This window comes from Abramis brama, assembly GCF_963993115.1.
Source record: "Abramis brama genome assembly, chromosome: 15".
Lineage (NCBI taxonomy): Eukaryota > Metazoa > Chordata > Actinopteri > Cypriniformes > Leuciscidae > Abramis > Abramis brama.
The window spans coordinates 21,146,400-21,167,244 of record NC_139977.1 but is presented as its reverse complement, the minus strand read 5'-3'; the positions used below and the strand labels follow the sequence as shown (position 1 = coordinate 21,167,244).

General features: G+C 36.4%; 3 protein-coding genes across 8 annotated transcripts in view; all 3 read right to left on the bottom strand.

Annotated features, from left to right (window-relative positions):
* The window catches only part of ank1b (ankyrin 1, erythrocytic b), a 69,966-nt gene extending 61,811 nt beyond the window's left edge, over nucleotides 1-8,155 (bottom strand). For all 4 annotated transcript variants that reach the window (XM_084136389.1, XM_084136391.1, XM_084136392.1 and 1 more), the window contains exons 1-2: nucleotides 8,051-8,155; nucleotides 7,264-7,823 (exon numbers count right to left, since the gene is read on the bottom strand). In XM_084136389.1, the coding sequence (XP_083992515.1) occupies nucleotides 7,264-7,389 (126 nt within the window). In that variant the 5' untranslated portion in view covers nucleotides 7,390-7,823; nucleotides 8,051-8,155. The remainder of the gene's footprint in view (nucleotides 1-7,263; nucleotides 7,824-8,050) is intronic.
* A 3,080-nt stretch (nucleotides 8,156-11,235) lies between these two features.
* Nucleotides 11,236-12,971, bottom strand: LOC311097745 (uncharacterized protein). 2 transcript variants are annotated; one of them, XM_084137602.1, is made up of 6 exons: nucleotides 12,841-12,971; nucleotides 12,724-12,753; nucleotides 12,123-12,377; nucleotides 11,924-12,028; nucleotides 11,703-11,764; nucleotides 11,236-11,498 (listed from the first exon to the last, which is right to left on the bottom strand). In XM_084137602.1, the coding sequence occupies exons 1-6, from the start codon at nucleotides 12,869-12,871 to the stop codon at nucleotides 11,382-11,384; spliced, it is 600 nt and encodes a 199-aa protein (XP_083993728.1). In that variant the 5' UTR covers nucleotides 12,872-12,971; the 3' UTR covers nucleotides 11,236-11,381. The 2 variants fall into 2 exon arrangements, with proteins under 2 accessions (XP_083993728.1, XP_083993727.1); XM_084137601.1 differs by having other exon boundaries at nucleotides 12,724-12,768; nucleotides 12,841-12,934.
* Nucleotides 12,972-13,510: 539 nt separating this feature from the next.
* ftsj1 (FtsJ RNA 2'-O-methyltransferase 1) lies at nucleotides 13,511-19,130 on the bottom strand. Of its 2 annotated transcripts, none has more exons than XM_084138280.1 (11): nucleotides 19,012-19,130; nucleotides 18,534-18,674; nucleotides 18,321-18,390; nucleotides 18,096-18,195; nucleotides 16,331-16,409; nucleotides 15,949-16,001; nucleotides 15,094-15,147; nucleotides 14,900-15,002; nucleotides 14,719-14,802; nucleotides 14,473-14,576; nucleotides 13,511-14,372 (listed from the first exon to the last, which is right to left on the bottom strand). In XM_084138280.1, the coding sequence occupies exons 2-11, from the start codon at nucleotides 18,652-18,654 to the stop codon at nucleotides 14,181-14,183; spliced, it is 960 nt and encodes a 319-aa protein (XP_083994406.1). In that variant the 5' UTR covers nucleotides 18,655-18,674; nucleotides 19,012-19,130; the 3' UTR covers nucleotides 13,511-14,180. The 2 variants fall into 2 exon arrangements, with proteins under 2 accessions (XP_083994406.1, XP_083994407.1); XM_084138281.1 differs by having other exon boundaries at nucleotides 18,534-18,668; nucleotides 19,012-19,085.
* Between the last annotated feature and the right edge of the window lie 1,715 nt (nucleotides 19,131-20,845).

The following is a 20,845-nucleotide window of genomic DNA, read 5'->3' as shown; positions in this document are numbered from 1 at the left end:
TGGTGGTTGTGTATAAACGCTTCGAAAATGTTAAAGAAGTATTACAGTTGTTACAGATACAGAGAGTTACTGAAACAATAACAAAATTAGCTTGTGAGCATAGAAATGTCAATTATGCAAATTATTCGGGTAAACTATTAAAGAAAGTTCTGCTTTTACTGAAATTAATTTTCATTCATTACTCCTCATAAAATGATTGCTGGGACAACTGAGGGTTGAGAACATGTGAATCACTCTTAACATTAATCTTTAAATATTGCATCAATATTGAGTTTGCAGCATTTGAATGACAGAATGATCCAATAAGCGATAACATGCATTGCATAAAGTGCAAGAAGGAAATCGCATCTGGGGAGACTCTGAGCATGATAAATAGGTTAGGAGCAGAGTAACGGAGCAGCTTGAGTTGTTTCATCTTCAAGCGCAAGACAGACGAGAATTGCCCCACCCACATCTGTCGATAACACTGCTACAAAGCCGAGATGCTGAGTATGCATGCATGCAAGCAGGTAGCACATGTAGGGAACACATCTCATGCTGTCTTCTTCTCCGTTGTCCCTGCAAGGACATTATTGGTAAGCTATTTCATCCATTTCGTCCATAAGGGACAATATGTGAGGAGCATTTTATAGCATTATATAGACCAGCGGCCATTACATATATCCAGAACCTGTGTCAATTTAATCAGGGTTGTGTAATCATAGCTTATGGGCTCCTAGCCTTTAATGTGTGAGACAAAGCACTTTGAGTCTAATGGATGCTGCTCTGACATGTGCAAGGAATGTCAATATTTCTGCGCATTATGACTGGAACTGGGACCAGCAAGCTCAGGGACATATCACTCAAGAATTAAGAGCATGCATGCAATAGAAAAAAAAAGCAAGGAAGAAGTTTGAACTAAAGGAGATTTCATGCAGTGAAGTGAATATAAAATCACTGAGGAAATATAATTGGTTCTTGTGTTTAACAGTTGAAATGGTGGCCATGTAATTCATATTAGTTTGTCATGTGAATACTACTTGATGCTGGGATCAGAAAAAAATGTCAAACACAGATATATAGAAACAATCCTTCTGAACTGTCAAAGGTTTAAAAAAGAAAACTTACTCATGCATCTCATCAAACTGAATCTGCAATGTCTATGTAAGAGACAGTGGTTCGAAAAAAGGAAACAAGCTGCCCCTTGTACTATACTGTGAGTGTCAGCATGATGTAGTATCAAATAGAGGTCGAACGATATATCGAACGCCAATAAATATGTTCATGCAACCGAGAGAAACATATAAACAAATCAGGAACACATCTGATTTCATTTAAAAAAATACAATTTATCCTCACTGTAATACATATTTTGTTATTTTGACTAGGTAATCATAATGTTCTCTAAAAGAGAGCAAGAAAAGCTAAATATATACATTCATTTCAACGCTATCGGTCCTAGTCAGGCTCAGTTCTACGGGGGTGCTAAACACCCTTAAATGACAGCAAGAGCACCCTCAGTTGATACTATAATAATATCATATTGGCAAAACTGATTTGTCAAAAGTGTGTATTTGTGTTTGCACTCTGAAGAGCCTCAAAGGTTTCTATTTACAATGTGTTTTTGTAGCGTTGAGCAATGTAGCCAATCACAGACATGTCTGTTGATCTTTGGAACGCAATGGCCAATCAGAAATGTTTAAGGTTACCCAGAATCCACTAACCGCTCAAAACGCTGGAGTTTTTGTTCAGTGCTGATTCTGAGTTCTGCACGCTCGCGAATCCTCTCATTATAACAAATGAAGTGTAGACACCATGTAAATAAATAACAGATTTATTGTGCAGTATTCATCGATTGTAATGGAATTTCAACTTTGTGAAATTAATTGTAAAATGAATGGCTTGAAAATAATCTTGTAAATCTCTCACTGTGAATGGCTATTCTTGTTATGGTGGTGCCTCTGTTATATACTTTTTATCTATTGCATAACAGGACCTGTTAAATGTCACCTGTTTCACACAAGTTAAAATTTTGTTGTGTTATTTTAAGTGTTTTTGATACATTTTGGATGTATCTATTTTTATTTGTTCTTTGGAGTGTTACTTTTTGTTTCAGTTTGGATATCTTTTATTAACTTTAATTATTCATTTAGTTCATATATTTTATTTAAAAGTACAATGCATTTTTATGGTTCAGTCAATACTATTTATTTTTGTAATAAAGTTCAGCACTACTTGCTTTGAGTGCTATGTTTTGATTCAGTATCAGTTTTTAAAAACTATTGGTTAATTTAAAGGAAGTGGATGGCCCAAAGAATACCGAGAGGTACCCCCTCCCTCATAAATAACTGTATATCTTGTTTTATACTTACGAATGTAGTAAAAGGAGACATTTTATGAACATATTATGCCAATCTTTAATAATCGGAAATGTTCAAATATCAAAGGTGAAACATGTTCCTTCATCTAATTATACAAAGCAGTGTAAGATTAACATAACAAACCATTGCTGTATCACAACACTTCTCACTATTATATCCCTGTCCATCTAAGCATACAAAGAATGAAAAATGGCATTTTCTTTCGCTTGAGTCAAATTTTAATTGTTAAATACTACACTTAGCCTACTTCCACAAAACCTGCAAAGCCAAGAAATTAACTGCAGTCCCTACAATAATTAATATACAGTACATGCAATCAAAAATATATGCAAATGATGCTGACAAAATCTTATCAAACTTTGTGCATTTACATTCATGGGAGACACTGGTATTGTAAGTTTGAGACAAAAACCTAGTCTCAAAGTTCATTATTCAACGAGCAAAAATGAATAAATACAATCTAGCAGTCCTAATTATCGATATAAATAAAATTATATAAATTAGAAATACAGCCATTTTAAGTCAGGAAAAAAATGATTCAGCTTTAGCTTTAATATTTAATTTTTTAGAAGATCTATTTCAAAGCAATTATGCCTGCAGCCAAAAAAAAGAAAAAAGAAAAGAATTGAGAAGCTTCAAAGACAAATAACTATTTGAGTGCCTTGAATGTACCAAATCATTTGAGAATACCAATGAAAAACATTTCTATAGAGCATCATAGGCCTTTTTGAATACTGAATTTCCAGTGTATTATAACTTTTAAAGTGTTGTGAAACACTACAATGTTTTCCTCAATGTTAACAGTGCACATTACTGATATCTTGATGAAAGAGAATGATAAAAAAAAATTATATTTCTGGGTTTGAAATCATGGAACAGAGACATATTTGTAATATGGTAACAAATCATTCTGATATTTTTGTGTAAAATTGTCCTAACATTAACATTCTAACACAGCTAAAGCGAAAATGTAGCAAAGACAAAGAAATTTGACTTTTGAAGTCCAAATCAATTGGATTTCTCAGTCCTGACTTCTAAAAAAGGACCGTCCGGTAATATTCGATTACACACAGGTATATGGAACATAAGTCATGGTATTTAATTTTTTTTGTCTAGGTAGGCATCCAGAGACATTTAAGTCTTTATCAGCAATAGATATTTAAGTCTTTATCAGTGCAAGCCATATGTTTGTTAGTGTTGGGGTACCTGTGCCGCAGTTTTACGTAACTTGATGTACAGATTTAGGGTGTCTGAGTCAAAAAATGACCTAATCATTTGACCTAATCAAAATGACCTAATCGCTGTGTTGGTTAACCCTGGACGAAGTTCTGTAAGATTTTCGTCCAGACTGTGGAACCACTGGCGTACATGTCTGTATGTTAGACACTGAACACTGTGGAAGGTTTTTTTACTCGTTGTATTTCTTTTTTATGTATTACTATGTATGTGTCTTGTATTGTATTATGGATCCCTCTGGGTCTGAAATAAAGTTTAATAATAATAGAGATATTAAAGATAAGCAGTGCGGCTTTAATGGTAAATGTGGTCATATCATAGTACGTCCACAGAAGGTACTTAATTATAATGCACTTGGGCTAACCCTGATCTCTGACATTATGCTGCTATATTTCACCTCTCTCTCCCAGTCTGCTGCCTCTAGTGGTGTAAACATGGCATTACAAAAGCATCTCCCCATATATCACAACTGAACCTTCCAGAATCCTGGGCAACGCATCCCTTCAAGTTGGCAGGATCACGGACAGATTGGTAGGGACTCAGGCATGGAATAAATATAGCCTGTGACTGAAGGTACTCACTGATACGTGTGACTTCACCTTCTCCTGCCTTTTCCTATTAGGTAACAAGACAAAATGCATGCTCTCTGTTGTATGGGAATCTGGGCCAGGCCGTGTGTAAGACATATGAATGTGATACATAAGATCTTATACACAAAGCAAGATCATCTAAGAGACATAAATGCACTGCTATGTTGTTAACAGCAGCTCTACTTCAGATACCATCTTTTATAAGTAAAAAGGATACAAAGGACCAATGCAGCTACTAAATTATGCACTATAGAACCAATATAAGGCTTTTGATCCATCTGTTTTATGCCTTTATCAAATGATATGTTAAGAGTAGCATACTACTGTACTACTGTTACTTTTCTGCAGTATGCATACTGTGTACAGAAAACAAAATGTATGCATGGTATACCAACATGAGTCATGACCTATGCTAAAATGTGTAGTATACAGACACTGAGCTAGATACTATATTGCGCAATGCACTTAACTTGACCTTATAGTACATTTCCAGTGTGATAAATGAACAGCAAGTTCAAATTAAAATGTAACATAAAATCTAAATATAAGGATAAATGGACGCCTCTCGCCAAAATATAGCGTTTGTTTAATGTTGCGGTAATCGCTGATATTCCATTCGAAACACAGCCAGTTTATCTGCGTATCACACTGTGGGCGCTTGACAACATTTTTCTCTGGACCTCCACCTCAGGGAGGTGTAAAAATCACAACACAACTGTTTGTCCACCAACAGCTGAAATCTCACAAGGCCACGAGCCGTCCAAAACACTTTCAGGAGCACAATGACACCAAATAGGGCAGGGGTCTGCAATCCTTGTGACACGATTCATAAAGTGCCATTTTTAACAGCACTCACTGCGCCACATTGACTTCTAGAGGGTGAACAAGCAAACTAATCTACTTTGTAAATGCATGTTATACATTTTATTGTGAATAAATTCATCTTGTATGTATACGTTTTTTTTTCTTCTTCTTCTTCTTCTTACATAATCTCGTAATTTTTAATCAAAATCTCTTAACTCAAACTTCCAGTGAAAACGACAAACTTCTCTGTGGTGATATATGCTGCAACCATTTAGTTCACTTAAAGGGACAGTTCACCCAAAAATGAAAATTCGGTCATCATTTACTCACCTTCAATTGTTCCAAACCTGTATGAGTTTCTTTCTTCTGCTGAACACAAAAGAAGATATTTTGAAGAATGTCAGTAACCAAACAGTTCATGGTCCCTACTGACATGACTATGGAAGTCAATGGGGTCCAGCAACTGTTTGGTTACCCATATTCTTCAAAATATTCTTTTGTGTTCAGCAAAAGAAATAAATTCATACAGGTTTGGAACAACTTGAGGGTGAGTAAATGATGACAGAATTTTCATTTTTGGGTGAACTGTCCCTTTAAACCCCACCCTTCCACAATCAACAGCAAGCTAACATAAATCTTTAAAATCTAAAATCTAATCAACAACCGATCCCAGGACCCAAAGTCCCTGCCCAGCATTTTTTTGTATTTATTTTTTATAATCCATTACACTCAGATGTTTATCTCAATACGGAAGAAAAGATCGGTCGCTACTTCCGCTAAATCGCAAAATTGTTAGAAGATATCGCAATTTGAATAGCAAGACAGAGCATAATTCTATTCTTAAAGCTTGACTCACATCTTGTAATGTTTTATTTAGTTCCTCTGTTATTTTAATAATAGAATTCTGAACATTTCTAAAATAAACAGCTAAAATTCTAATCATATAATATTCCTCTCTCTGTTTTTACATGTGTGCCAATTGTTTACCCTTCTGCGTGCTAATAGTTGCACACATATGCATTGGTTTATGCCAGCAAGCTGCACAATTTTCAGTAAAGCTCATACAAACATTTGCATCACGCTTTAGCTTTACTGTAAAGTCACACGATATTAGGCCCTAGCAAACAAATATTAACATCTGCATTTTGAGTTTTTGATTTAAATCGCCCCTACAAAACACAATTATGTCTAAATACATGATAATGAAAGAAGTTCAAGACTTGCATAAGAATAAAATACTCAAGAGTGAGTTCTAAACTGCTTATTAAACACAACGCTATTTCAATCAAATCAAAAAAGCAACAGTATCATCAAACACGTCCCGACTTTAATTTCCCAGACCCCTTGTAATCTCAAGAGGTCACTGACAGCCTTGACAAATGCTTCATCAGACATCCCACTGAAGATTAAACAGCCAACCCTCAAGGACAGCCCTCAGAGTGATCTTTAGACTCCGGTATCTTCCCCCCCCCCGCTCTCAGTGTCACTGCTTGCGCCTCAGCATCTCGGTTCTGTTAATTGGCGCTACGCTGACATTCTACCACCGCCGGCCACATATCTCTGCCCGATCGCGTAGTTACGCGAGCACGCTGATAAATGCTAAGCTGACAGGTTTTATGAGCCTTGGTGAGCAGACGGGAGTGGAGTCATCACCCCGGTCTCTGCTGATCTTCGGTCACGTGTACCTCTGCTCTCGTGTAAACCCGAAATCTGCATGCATGCGACCATACATCATCGCATGCACATTTGTGGAAGGTAAGGTAAGTAAGTTGGCAGCCAGAGGGCTCAAAGCAGCAGAGCTCCCATAATGCACTTCAGCTCCCTCATAAAAACTGTAATGAGAATGGGCGGCAGAGGCAGGTGCAGACATTACGCTCACGTTCTGCCAAAGTTCACGCTTACGGCATCGATATGTGCATTCACTAGGTGGTGTAATACGCTGATGACAGATGGAGGGAACGCGGTAAACAATGGAGCGGCATCTGAATAAATCAGGTCTGCTTTGATGCAGCATCATTTCAAAAACGACATTCTAAATCGATCAAACAGGATGTTCCCTGAGGACCGAGGGGCTACTTAACCAATCATCTCAGTCATGACCCCCCCCACCCCCCACCCACCAGACGAGCATCTTCCTTAAACATAATCTGTGAACGACCAGTTCTAGCTGACTGGTTAACACAATGAGTCAGTGATATGTGTGAAGGTGTGAGCGTATTCCCTTCACTTGGGAAAAAAGAGGAAGGAGCAAGCAGGATGGGTTTTTTTTTTACCTTGCGTCTGCGGTCTCTCGATCGGTTCCTCTTCTTGTTCTTCTCCTCCTCCTTCTCTCGCAGCTCTTGGGCTGCGAGCTCCTGTAGGTCCTTGTTCTTGCGGAGCTGCTTAGCGGCTTGCGCCATGGTGCCGCTGCAACAAGCGGTGCTACGCCTGTGAAGGAGGCTGTCCCTGCGGCGGCCAGTGCGGGAGAGGCGGTGGCGCTGTGCGCGCCTGCGAGGAGTAAGCGCCCTACACGGCTCTGGGCGGCCAGTTCCCTCAGCAGCACACCACAAAAGAGATGATGCTGCTGCTTGCCTGACTGCTTGCTCCTCATCCAAGCCAGATCCTTCCCATCCCCCCTCCCTTCTTCTCTATCTCTCTCTCTCTCTCTCTCTCTCTCTCGCCACACACCAGTCAGTCACGCAGTCCGAGGCTCAACAGTGTAGGGATACTGCAGCAGCTCGATTTTTCTCCCTCCGTTTCTCTTTCTCACTCACAGTCTCCCATTTTTCTCAGCCATGATACCGCCAACTGTTTACCGCACGTCTGTTGGTATTGTTGTCTTCTTTGTGCAGATCTGCAGTATGTAGAAGAAAAAAAAATCAGTGCACAAGTTCACATATTCATTATTTCTTTCCACACAGACTGAAAGGAGAAACCCATCTTTGTTTGATCATTGACTGTATATTTGCCTCTCGCACCACCTATACAGCATTAAGTTAGATGCATTTTCTGGTTCTAGTCGAAGGCAGGTTCCCCTCTGATTGCTAAGAATGAAAATGGTTTTGAGCTATAACAGCTTACCTTATAAAAACTGCATGTACGGTCTCTCTCTCTCATCAGACTGTGGTTTTCCATGAGAATGGGTTCGTGCATTGTTGTTTATGCAGTAACTCACTCCATTTACATCTGCATAGTATGGGAGAAAGACAATGTGAGGGTGTGTATATGACAAAGAGAGAGAGATAGGCTGAACAGTCACTTGTTTATTGCACTGAGGTACATACCAGTCGCTTTATGTCAGGGAATACCTTATGGAATAATCTGGATGCCTCCTAGAGCTCACATGTTGTTCTTCTCTTGTATATTGTAATTCATACAATAATGACAAATGATATGTTACTAACATGTCGCATGTTACTAGTGAACAAGTGGGATACAGTGTGCTATTTATTTCTGTTTATGTTACAATACTGTGCAAAATGTGGGATTGCGGTATAACAGTTATGTAAAAAGGAGCCAGTGCATTACAATTCAGAGCCCATCTGAAGTGAAATGCAGGCGCAAGCGTTCGCCTTTGAGAATCATGGCTGAGTCATGTGACCTCAGACGGATCAGTCATATTTATTTATGCTTGTCATGACACAAGGCTGTACATTATCCTTCATCTGCTTGATTTCCATTCCTCTAATCAATATGATCCACTGATTTCCTTCGGGAAGGGGGACAATTTTGTGATTACAGTGACAGTCTTATGAATTGTTTGCATTACATATATATGGTAAAAAAAAATACCATATGTGACCCTGGACCACAAAACCAGTCATAAGTCGCACGGGTATAATTGTGGCAATAGCCAACAAAACATTGTATGGGTCAAAATTATAGATTTTTCTTTTATGTCAAAAATCATTAGGATATTAAGTAAATATTATGATCCATGAAGATATTTTGTTAATTTACTACCTTAAATCAAAAATGTATTTTTGTGAGTGGATGCAGCAAAATCGCCAACAGAAATGGACAACTTTAAAGCGGATTTTCTGAATATTTCGATTTTTTGCACCCTCAGTATCTCGGCCAAATATTGTCCTATCCTAACAAACAATACATCAAAGCTGAATCTTATTTAATCAGCTTTCAGATGATGTATAAATCTCAATTTAAAGAAATTTACCCATAAGACTGGTTTTGTGGTCCAGGGTCACATATTATAGGGTGTATATGGTATCACATATTTGGAAATCTGGTAATTAGGTTAATTGTAGATGATTAAGACACACTTTTGAGTTGAAATAACATACAAATCAACATATTAATCCTAAATATATAGTATAATAGAATATATATTTTGCCAGTTTTGGTGCTTTAAAAAGCATAATTTGGTCTTCATTTAAAAGGAACCAATCAGTGTTGTCCTGGATTTGGAGTGATTAGTGACATGGCATTTACAGCTCAGATAATTGGCTCATAAACAACTACAACCAGAAATGTGTGCATTAGCAAAGTTGGCAGATTTTAAAGCAAAGCTCGCACTGATGAATTGGAAAGCAAACCGATAGCTTTCTTAAGAGGTTATACACCTCATGGATTTCTGTTGCGCTGGACAATATAGAAGTTGTATTTTGACTTATACAGACACCTAATGGTGTCGGTGAGAATGTCATTTCTCACAAAAGCAAAAGTTTTCAGTTCTCAACTACACTATAGAGTTATTCCATTTGCAACCATCTATAATTAGGTTTATTCCACTAAAGCAGGGGTGTCCAATCCTGCTCCTGAGGGCCACTGTCCTGCAGAGTTCAGCTCCAACCCCAACTAAACACACCTGAACCAACTCAAGGTCTTACTAAGCATTCTAGAAACTTCCAGGCAGGTGTGTTGAGGCGAGCTGGAGCTAAACAATGCAGGACAGTGGCCCTTCAGGAGCGAGTTTGGACACACCTGCATTAAAGCGAGTATAGCTAACATGGCTGCCCCCATGAGGCCACATGCTGCATGTAAAATAAATATTATTTTCGAGGCCACTGATATGATTGGTATATTCATACTAGTGGTCATCATACTATTAATTTCTTTACGTGTAAAACTTAGTAGCTGTAAAAAAAATACTGCGTGCACCTTTAAGCATAATAGGAATTAGTTCAAAGTTTGAAAAGTGCTTTGCCGCTCTTTTCTGCACAATCTGGATGCTCATGTTCAGGCTCAAGTCAATTCACAATTAGACATCTACTGTAGCCTACTACTACAGAGTCTACGTAAGGATTTAAAATATAAACCTATTCTACGGTCAATTAAGGTGTGATAATGTACAAAGAAACTCGCAAAAATGTATCTCTAATACACTAATTTCACATTTTGGCGTTTAAAAATGAATAACAGGCCTACCGGACAACAAACTTAGCCTATTTTATATAATTTAGCTTTAATAGTAATACTCACAAAACGCATTCACAACTGCAAAGCCTACTGTTTTTTCCACATTAGTACTTTGCATTTCGTCAGTGAAGCTCAATCTTGGTTTGCTAACGGCAGATCTCGCCATCTAGTGGACTCTCGGCAACACTGCACGGTTACAGTTACTACAACTACAGTCAGACAATCGATCGACGAGGACATGATGAGAACATTTCCACACTCGCTTGTAACACACATTTTAATTGTTTAGGCTTAAATAAACTGATAGAGCATCAACATAATATGTGTGTATGCGCATGCGTGTCTGTTTTTTTTACATTTACATGTGAAATTAAGTGAAATATGGCGGTTTTCCTGAAATACATATAGCCTATATTTAAATGATATGGCCCGGTTTCACAGACAGGGCTTAGATTAAGCCAGGATTAGGGTTTAGTTCAATTAGGGCATTTAAGTAGCTTTTATAAACGTGCCTTAGAGAAAAAAAAGAAGAAAAAAAAAACATTACTGGTGCATCTTGAGACAAAACAATAGGACTGACGTGCTATTTTTGAGTGGGTGAAAGCAAGTTGCTTTCAGTTAAAACAGCTCAAACATGCATTTTAGTCTGGGACTAGGTTTAAGCCTTGTCTGTGAAACTGGGGGTATAAGTAATATTTTTTTTGTATCTTATGTTAACCTATCCTATAACCTACTACAGTATGATTTTTGTGGGGATTCAATCTAGTTTAAAATGGTAAGAGTTTCAAGTAAAACATGTTAGCCTGCTGGAAAGAGTGGAGTTGTAGCAAACATTTCAAGTCCACTGCTAATTCTTTCACTTGATTTGTATTAAACATTCGGAATGAACATTTTCTTTCATGCAAGTTTATTTAACATCTTACATCTAAAATCATGTTGTGGGAAATTTGGTCAAAACCAAACATGCTGTTTTTTAATGTCCTCTTTGGTGATTTAAATCCACAAAAAAACTTTTTCATCCAGTGTTGCAGGTTATTCAGTGTATGACCACTGTGGCGTAGTCAGTTCCCGATTCATACTTCACTGCAGGAGCAAACCTTTCACCTGCACCTGAATGATTCACTGTGGCGTACAATAGGTCATCCTCTACAATCTGTGAAAAAAAATGTTAAAGTTTTTGTTGAAATGCAGCATCACAAATGTTTTATTTTTACAAAATGATGTCCTTAAAAGCTCTTTATTGACAGATTTTGATAGATCTTGTTACATGAAATCATTCAAAGTAAATGTATATGACTTCCTGCAGTGTTGTTTTAATGCTTCTTTCAAAAATAATACAATGAAATTAATTACATACCTCTGTTTTCTCTGCCTGCACTTTATCAGTACCAGAATTTGCACTTTGGTTTTGTCTATACCCTAAAAAAAGAAAAAGAAAAACTTTACTGAAGACACTGGGCAGTAATAAAATGGTATTTTGACTGGCCCACTGTCTGTTGTTGGCTATATAAAACACCTATGCATCTAAAATATTTGGTGTAAAGTCATTTTTAGATAACCAGAAGTATGGTTTCTTACCTTGTTTTTTGGTCATGTAGAGAATACATATGAATATGATGATGAAGATGAGCAAAGAGAGCAGAATCAGTGTCCCCAGAACCAGAAAAACAAAGCGAAAAAGAGCTAAAGATGGAAACAAAAGGAAAAGCAGGTTAAATTGTTTAAACTGTTCCCTGTGTCCACAAAGACTTTTTAAAAGTGTTTAAATGCCATTTACATAGGCTCCACACTGTAATGGTGACATTTTGGCTCATTTTGTCTTCAGGTTTGCTTTTACAGTGGATGATGATTGTCGCTTTTCCCTGTAACAGTTCTTCTCCACTGACAGTGAGCTTACAGCAACGCTCAGAGGAATTTCGATGGCCAATGTTTCTTGATTCAGCGTCGAAAAAGCACTGTGGTATAGCCTGGTCCAAGTCACAGCATGTCAGATCAGTCCAGCCACGGATCACTCCAAAGACCACAGAGGTATCTGTATACGGTGGTTGAATGACAAATATTACAAATATGAAAACATACATGCAAGTGACCATATTATTACTTTGGCATGCAGGGAGAATCATATTAAAAATATTTCAGTGCCATACTTCACTATACTATACATTTCAGAGTGTGACCCTGTTATATGTAGTTTCAACAGGATTAGGGAATGTAGGTTTTCAATTGCTTTAAACAAGCATTCTAATTTTGCTACAGTCTGTTTCTGTAAAAGTTGATGCAAATCATCCTTGCATAATAAAATGCATAATTTCAATATGGAAACCATCATTTTAATTAAGTAAAAATTATATAATTAATGAACAAGATTTGCCACATACCTGCATTTGATAACTTGGCAGTAAGACTCACTGAAAAATAAGCAGCTGATAGTTAAGAGTGAGTCAGCACAGATGTCAATCGGACAAATACTCAGTGTACAATTAAAATGTACTTACAGAATAAACACAGGTTTAACAGCTGGATCATAATTTCATGTGTTCAAGCTGATTCAGCTCCACCCGTTAAGACTATCAGGTGTTCATATAATATCTAGCATGTCAATGTCATCATTTAAGGAAAACGAATCATGCAGACGAACAGGATGCATGATTGCTAATTTTGCGTACAGCTTCGCTTCCCACCCAAAATGTGAAGGTTCTCTGCATGACTGATTTCTCCTTGCCTATCATCTATGACCATCTAGCAATTCCACTTTTACTTTTTAGGTACATATTTTAACTAAATATGACAATATTAAAGCATAATTTAGAACAGACCTCATCAGGCTCAAGCAGAATGCAGGTAAATAAAAAAATGGTTATGCTATACGGAGACAGTGACAAATGCTACAGATAAGAAACTGTCTAGTATTACTTCATGGATCATTGAGCAAGTGAATAAAAAGGAAACAGATGGTAGATCTTCTCACCTGCAGGCTTGAGAAGTTATTTTTTACTTTTCAAAAACTTAAAAAAAGGTCACATTAGTCAATCTGAGACTTTTAAAAAGGCTATTTTAAATGATCTGAAACTGCTTTCAGAGCCAAAACAATCTTAAAAATAGAATAAATTGATTTAAACTTCATTTGAAACGCTGTATCTACAAATAAAAACAACAAACTGCATTATGGTAGATTTAGTTGTGGTTTATTAAAGTGTAGAACTGCAGTTAAAAGTTCAAATTCACTCAAAGTTCAAATTCAATCAGGTAGTTTCTGCGACTCGTACAAAGAAACATCCACAAGGGAGAATCTTTGTGGATTTTGAGAGTAATTAAAGTCAATCATGTCAATTAAAACAATTAAATACATAAAAGGTAAATTACATGATAATAAAAAGTGTAAAAATAATCTCTAGCAAAAGAAATCTTGTCACTGGGACAGTACCCTGAATAGGTACTACTATGGGCCTTTTTTTTTGTGTAAATAAAGTACAAAGATGTATTGGAGACCCGCACATGACATGCAGGGGGAAAAATATGTATATCATCGGCACGAATTAACAAATCATTTCCACAACTTACTAATACTGTATGTCAGCACATTTTACTAATGCGTTGCCTCGTTTTAAGTAAATCGTGCGCATTATATAACACTTCTTTCCCTTGTTTTACTAAATCGTAGCCACGTTGTAATAATTTGTTTTAGTTCAATCAAATGTTCCAGTGACAAGCTTTTTTTTGCACATTTTACTGTACATTTTACAGAGTGCTGAAACTCTGAAAAAATAAATGTTGGTCAATCATGATAAAACAATAAAAAGATTTAAATAGAAGCTGCACAAATCAATAATGTCCATTAGTCTGAGGTTCCTGATGTGTCCGGACTTGTGCTGAGATGTAAAGCAGACAGGGCATCATCAAGCGGGCCAGAGGGCGAGTCCTCTTTGGCTAACAGGTTATTCTTACGGAGCTGACAGGCTTGCTGGTAGGGAGGCCGAATCGGAGGTTGGGTGGGCGGTAAATACTGATACTCTTTACTAGAATCAAGCTGTTTGAGAATAAAGCAAAACATGCATATCAGCAGACTACTCCTAAAGTAATATAATTCATGGTCATACATTTGTGATTTGAAAGAAGCTGATCAGCACCTGAAGCGGATAAGTTCTGTCTGAATCAAAGGCACTAAGATCTCCACAAGCAAGGAAAGGAACTATTATTCGGTTTGGTCCCTCTAACTGGTTAAAGTCGACATCTGGATGGTAAAAAATTGCATTTAAATTGTGAGGAGGAAGACATGGGCAAATACATAGATATTTACTATTAAGATGAAATGAGCACAAATGCCATGTGTGAGCACAAGATACTGTGAAAGCACTAGTATTGGAGCAAGTTACCATAAGAGTGATCCAGTAAAGGGTTGGACATGTTGGGCACATAACCCTCAGGTGGAGAGTAATTCTGACACACCACAAACGCCTCTGAAGGGCGAAAACACAAAACAACACTGGTTCGTGTCTGAAACGGTATAATATTGCCAAAACAGTTTTACATTCCCTCATGAAATTCTACTCTCACCTATGCTAGAGTTGCGGCTGCTGCGTGGTTTGGCACAGGTTACAGAGCTGAAGAAGATCTTGAGCTGGGAGTACAGAAGGGTCACATCTTTTCCCCTGAAGATCTATGTAGAAACAAGACATATATACATGGATATCATAATCTTGCACTGACAACGTAAATATAAATGAATGCATGACAATAAGACAGCTTACTTTTGCAACAAAGTTGCCACCTGGTTTGAGAACATGTGTGGTGATATTGAGAGCCTGTGAAAACAGAAAACATTACATGAGGTCCAGCAAGATCAGTCTAGGAGTCACATAGTAAATAAATAAAAAATCAAACATAAAATTATATTTACTATTAGTTTTTGCACGTTACCAAAATGTCAGTAATCATTTCCAATACCAGTAAACTTTCACAGATTTCTGTACCAATTTCAGTAGCATAACATAGCAAAAACTAGAACTATTTAACTATTTTATTTATCTATTCGAAAATAAGATAAAGAGTTAGATGCTATAGATGCTAAAAGTAAATAATACATTAAAATATTAGCTTTTTTTTCTTATTGGCCATTGTGTTGTTCACACACTCAGCAATGCTCAAAACTTTAAAAAACAAATTGTAAATGGAAACTGTTGATGCTCTTAACAGAACGAAGTACTGACTATATAAACAATTTACTACGTAATAAGAAAATAATGGTAACACTTTACAGTAAGGATCCATTTGTTATCATTAGTTAACATGAACAATAAAAAAATACTTCTAATGCATTTATTTGCCTTAGTTAAATGTTAATTTCAACATTTATTAAAAAATTATATATATATAAAAAAAGTTGGATCTGTTAAATATTATTTAATGGACCTGAACTAACATGGACAATGAATAGTTGTATTTATATTAACCAATATTAAAAAAGATGAATAATTACTGTAACAATTTGTATTGCTCATTGTTAGTTATTGTGAGTTCATTAATTAATTAATGTTAACTAATTGTCCTTATTGAAAAGTGTTACCAAAATAATAACAATAAAGGCAAAGTATAGCAATACATACCGCCAACAAGAGCTGTGCCTGAATATACTCATCTACATCATGAAGTCCAGTAACTATAAAGAGAAAAAGACGAAAAACCTTCAATTTAAGACTTAGCTAAATCGAAAATAGTCTAGAACAGCTGGAGAGGGACATCATCCCCCGGATTCACAGACAAGGCTTAAGATAGTAACAGACTAAAACGCATGTTTGAGCTGTTTTAAATGAAATCAGCTTGCATTGGCATCTGCATTGTTTTACACCTTTAATGTTTTTTTCTAAGGCACATTTATAAAAGATACTTAAATATTGTAATTGAACTAAGGCCTAAGCCAGACTTAATCTAAGCCCTGTTTGTGAAACCAGGCCTATATGTTCAATACAATAAAATTTTATTTCTCACCATCAGGGGCGCCATCGCACACAACCAAGTCTGCAGACTGTCCTTCAAAATGTCGAATAATCTCCTGTGCTGTAGAAATCTATGGCACAATTATATGGAAATCATATAATTGGTATTGTGGAATATCTACTTTCCTTGACTCAAAAAAAATTAAAAAATAAATACTAAAAGCAATACTTTATATTTAAAAAATGTAGAGATTAATGCAATAATTACACATTATAGAATAAAATGCTATAATGACTTGCTTAAAAAAAGCTAATGGTAAAAATAATATGGACCCTTTTCACAGACTGTTAAGTTTTTTTATATTTTAAAATTTCCAAAATTTAATGTACATTTATAACACATGCTTTGTTAACTTGCCATTAAATTACAGAAAAGAGGACCTATTATGCCCTTTTACAAAGTCTTCTTTATTTTCTTTAAAGGACAAATCCAGTGAAAAATTAACCTAGGGGTAATTAACACATGGTTACCGAGTCGATCGTTCCCTGCGATGCGTTTTCATGAAAATCGAATGTATAGAGTTTTATCTTTAAAAACAGATTAGCTCATAACAGTAGTATATGGGGCACAGAGTAAGTAAAAATAAATCGCTAGTTAATACCACTAACAAGGCTCAAAATAGCCTCACACTAACACGGTAACATAATGAGGGTCCCTACATGCAAACCGAAGCATTGAGAACTTTGTAAGTGTACAGACAGTTTAATAAGAAGATACTTTATAAAGACAGTACATTACGCGTTTACATGCAGGATCCATTTTGGAAAACAGTCTTGACTAATCGAGCCACGAACGCCGTGCTACGTTAGATTTCACAAACGTAATTCCTATCGACCAGCTATCCTATCGACGGCGTTCGTGACTCGATTAGTCGAGACTGTTTTCCAAGATGGATCCTGCATGTCAACGCGTAATGTACTGTCTTTATAAAGTATCTTCTTATTAAACTGTCTGTACACTTACAAAGTTCTCAATGCTTCGGTTTGCATGTAGGGACCCTCATTATGTTACCGTGTTAGTGTGAGGCTATTTTGAGCCTTGTTAGTGGTATTAACTAGCGATTTATTTTTACTTACTCTGTGCCCCATATACTACTGTTATGAGCTAATCTGTTTTTAAAGATAAAACTCTATACATTCGATTTTCATGAAAACGCATCGCAGGGAACGATCGACTCGGTAACCATGTGTTAATTAACCCCAGGTTCATTTTTCACTGGATTTGTCCTTTAAAGAACATCTTATTTTCACATATTTGACATTGTTGCAGCACCTCTCTTCCCAGTCTGTCAGTAAAACTCAGTTTAGCTCCTCCTGTCTCTATGAAACCCCTCCTTCCGAAAAGCGCAATGTGCTCTGATTGGTCGGCTGGATCAGTGTGTTGTGATTGGTCAACCAATTGGGCACGTTTTGGAAATGGCACGCCCCTTGCCATAACCTCGAGCTTCAACACACTACTAATGCAATTCAATGAGGAATATTGTGACCTGTGCGTTTCCGAGAAGAAAACATTTTTTCTTACTCTTTTGGAAAGTCATAGAAACACTGTTGTGGATTTTCTCTTTTGCTATTTGTGCAAATGGAATGCAAAAATTATATTTGTTGTAGCTTCCATTTTACACTATAAAAGTTTACCCAACTATGACAACTAACGCTTCTGAGAACCCCAGAAATGTGAAAAGGGTCCATTGCTTGCCCATACCAAGACCAGAGTGCTGTTATTATCGAATTGAAGTTTAACTGTCCTGCTACTGCACCTTGGTGATGTCTCCTTGAATTTGTGTGACACCTGGCAAAGGAGCCATGGCTTGCAGATCAACTGCCACAATCTTGACCTCTTCACTCTTGTCTTTTCCACTGAACAAGGACAGAAAAGAGTTAAAGTGGCAATTAAATAAACTAAATTTCCCTGAATAATATATCTATGTGTTGTTTACACTTTATCATGAACAACAGATCAAGTGCATTTGCATTGAACTGACCGGAGTTTGCGGCTCAGGACTTGACTCCAGCTCCCAGGTGCGGCACACAGGTCCACAGCACGACTAACACCTGCAGGCAGGACATACGCAGTCATTAGAATATAAAAGCCTGCTTTGATGTTGTCTATGCAGGCAGTTCACAAGCTTCTGAGACATGGCTTATGACTCGTCATCCACTATCCAGTTCAGGCTGAAGCAAAATGAAGATCTTGCCTTTAAAAAGGTTGAACTCCTCATCCAGTTGCAGGAGTTTGAAGGCACTTCTCGCTCTCCAGCCCTCCTCCTTCGCCAGCCTGTAGTATATATCTCGCTTGTCTTTAGAGGAACGCCCCATTTTACCTTCACTCACTTATTCTGTAGACAAATAATGATACAATTTTACTAAACCAGCCAAGTTAAATAATGAATATCTGTCTATAAAAATATTTACTTGCTATCTCACAGTAGAACTTTGTATATACACAGTACACAGTAGTACTTTGAATACAACTGCGAACATATTCTTATTATTTCTCTATTTACCACCACTTTAATTTAAATTAAAATGGCATAACTCATTCTGTTCTTCGTCAACAGCATATTTATAGTTGGTAACGAATATTAACGCTAACGGTTATACGCAAAACCATAATGTCCATGTACGAAATATCATGAAAGTGCAATAAACTGTAATTCCATTAAATGTACCTACATAAGATTACAGCTGAATGAGCGAGATTGATGTTTTTGACGCAACGTGACACTTCTTCTTCTTCTTCTTCTTTTTCTCCTCGCGTTGTTGCAGTAAGCAGGAGACAACACCAACACCTACTGGAGATGAGGTACTATTACACATGATGGTTATGGTATCATCGTGGTACTTGTAGTTTGTTTTTGGACATTAAACATTTAAACACAAATTACAAGCATTACGATTAGAATTATAACCATATAGTATTTGACAGATGGGTTTTGAACTTTCCATGGTAATCACAATTTCCACCAAAATAGTTGATATAGCCTTCATAACTTGGTCAACGCTCACTCAGCACTGAACAAAGGAAAGAACATCTGAGAAAATGACAGTTTAACAGTCACAATACCTTATGAATATTGTGACCAATGGTCAATGGACAAACAAATTAAAAACTGTATAGATAAACAACTTTCTTTTTAAATTATTTTATTTTACAAAATACTGCAGTACTCACATGTTTCCGAGTAAACATCAATATTTAATTGCAAATTCTAAACATTATACAATTATGCATATAATAATAAAATAACAATAAAAAATAGAAAAACAACTACAAAAACCAATTGGCCTAAATAAAAAGTGCCAGTATATAGAATATAAAAATCTGAATAAATCAGGCACAGTATAAAAATAACAAATAAATAATTTTTATCTCACAATCTTTTAAAGCCTTTTTTTTATTGAAAGAGTTTCTAATCTGTCTGTAGACAGAGCCTAATTTAGTCAACAAAACCATTAAGATAATTTTTACGTAAAAAAGATACAACGTAAACTTAGTTATCCTATGAATGTAAAATTTTGACAATTAAAATAAATAAATTCAATAAATAAATAAATAAATAAAAACACTTTTCATATTATTTAGAATAATTAGTGAAACCAAAAATACAGCGATTGAGAGAGGTATTGAATTTTTGTATTTCACACCAAAATATAACTGAATAAGTGCAATGCCAAAATAAATGGAATCTTCCACTAATTATTATAGTTTATATTAATACTTTTTAAAATAAACTTTCTGTAAAGTTTAGCTGCATAAAATATGAGTTTAATATTCAAACTTACATTGTATGATATGCAGTAATAACCAGACTTCTTCCACTTTTTCACTTAATAAAGAGTTCAAATAAGATATAACGTGGTTTAGTAACAATTTCTCTTTGAGAAAAACATACTTTACAAGCAAAAGATTCAAAAACATCAAATTGGATTCATATCACTAGTGGTGCAGACACAGCCATAGAAATATAAACGTAGATTTCCCATTCTAGTCGACAACTCCAGACACGTCGGCGCACCCGCCATCTTGGAAAGGTCTGCGTGTCGTCGTCACTACCAGAGGAATCAATAACGATGACACAAGCGCAGCTCCTGGTTGTGAAACCGCCGAGATTTAAATTCACGAAGAAATGTGATAACCTTCTCACAGGCGAGATTGAGAGTAGCATTTCACAGTTGTGATTAAGAATGTGTTGTTTTATGATTTGTATATGTATTAACTCAATATTATTACACAGGTTTTTATACTAGGGTAACTGTGTCGGCTGATGCATTTGTCTTGTTGTATTGTGTCAGTTTAGCAAAATCATCTGCTGAAGTCTATTGCAGATATAGATATTCATTCATGCGTCCAACTACTGTTGCAAACGCTCATTCAACTCGCACTCGAGTGTTCACGGACTTGCACCGTCCCTATATGCCCAGGCCGCTAATGAGGCATCTATATATATATATATATATATCTATGGACGCAACAGTCTGCTCAGGTCCGGTTCTCGCGATATTCCTC